This window comes from Pygoscelis adeliae, unplaced genomic scaffold (assembly GCF_000699105.1).
Source record: "Pygoscelis adeliae isolate BGI_AS28 unplaced genomic scaffold, ASM69910v1 Scaffold482, whole genome shotgun sequence".
Lineage (NCBI taxonomy): Eukaryota > Metazoa > Chordata > Aves > Sphenisciformes > Spheniscidae > Pygoscelis > Pygoscelis adeliae.
This window is the reverse complement of record NW_008824192.1, coordinates 220,250-221,569: the sequence shown is the minus strand read 5'-3', so window position 1 is coordinate 221,569 and position 1,320 is coordinate 220,250. Positions and strand designations below refer to the sequence as shown.

At 55.5% G+C, this 1,320-nt stretch overlaps 1 protein-coding gene across 1 annotated transcript in view; it reads left to right on the top strand.

Moving 5' to 3' along the window:
• Positions 1-520, top strand: part of LAMTOR5 (late endosomal/lysosomal adaptor, MAPK and MTOR activator 5) — a 4,723-nt gene extending 4,203 nt beyond the window's left edge. Inside the window, 1 exon segment of the mRNA XM_009334756.1 lies at positions 154-520. Coding sequence (XP_009333031.1) covers positions 154-214 — 61 coding nt within the window. The 3' untranslated portion in view covers positions 215-520.
• The last annotated feature ends 800 nt before the right edge of the window (positions 521-1,320 follow it).

Below are 1,320 nucleotides of genomic sequence, written 5' to 3'. Positions count from 1 at the left end.
CGCTGGTCATGGGAGGGGGCAGGAGAGACGCGGCAACCAGAGCTGGGGGTTGCTGCGGCCGCTGAGGGATACCCCTGTCCGGTTTCCCACCCACGTCAGGTCCTCCTCGTCGCAGCTGGTTTCTCAACTGCCTCAGCACTTTTCTTGTTCTAGGAATATCATGATCCAGAAGCACGACAGCATCACTGTAGCAGTGCACAAGCTAGCATCCTGACCTTCAGGAACCTGCGCAGCGCTCCACTCCCACCTCCAGCCCAGCTCCTCCTCACTGGACAACCACTCTCCCCTGCTGCTCCAGGGCGGAACGTGCTTGTAGTACCAAACCTGGGCTGAAGGCTCTCCCTCTCCACCTAACGGCTCCTGTGCAGCTATCGGGGTCTCCAACTCACATTTTAGCACGCGTGCTGCTGAGGATGAAATGTGGGTCACTCACCAAGCTCTTGTAATGGTCAGATACTACGAGGTGTATGTGTGTGCGTGGCCTTATTTGTTGGAGAAATCAATAAACGACCTGCAAAACATGCCTTGGCTTTCTTTGCTCCGGCTGTGAAAACTCTGCCCATTGCTTTGCCTTCTTGCCAAAGCCAAGTGAGGTAACTTCTCCCAATCCCTTCTTCATTAGAATTTCTCTAGAGAAGAGGAATAGTGCACAAAGGCTTCAGTTAACGGAGGCTCCTCCAGTAGAAAAGGTATAAACACTTTCCGAGGAATTTCTCCTAGGAAATGTTTAGCCTCTTCTAGTTAAACGTTCTGTGCGGGAGTTACTTGCTTACTGTACCTTGGACTGAAGTTCAAACCTCCTGGCCCCTGTGGTTCAAACCCTGCTGGCCCTGCCGGTGCCGCCTGGTCCCCGCGTGAACTGTAAACGGGCGTTGACAACACCCTCACAAGTCCAGGCCTCCCTTCTTCTCACAGATTCGAGCATTTGAAATGGCGCGAGGAAAGAGTCCTGTGCAAGGGCTTTCCCCTCAAAAAATCTGCTACACTCAAATGCTTCCTAAGCGTAAGGGAGTGAAAAGGAGCTGGCCTGCAGCTCTCCGCGCGTAAAGCGGAGGGGAAGCTTCACAGCAGAGCGTGAGCTAACAAACTGCGCTGGGTCAGAGATAAAACGACATTCACGCTGCTTTGGCTTTACTACTAGGAGCAGCCCCGCTTGTCAGCGACGTTCCCCAGTCGCGCAGTCGTTGCTGTGTATGAAACGGGCAGGAGGGACGAGCCCGCCCTGCGCGGCTGGGCTCTGCGCGGCTGGGCCCTGCGCGGCTGGGCCCTGCGCGCCTCTCGAGGTCAGTGTTAATTCTGCCGACCGACCCGGCCTCGGGC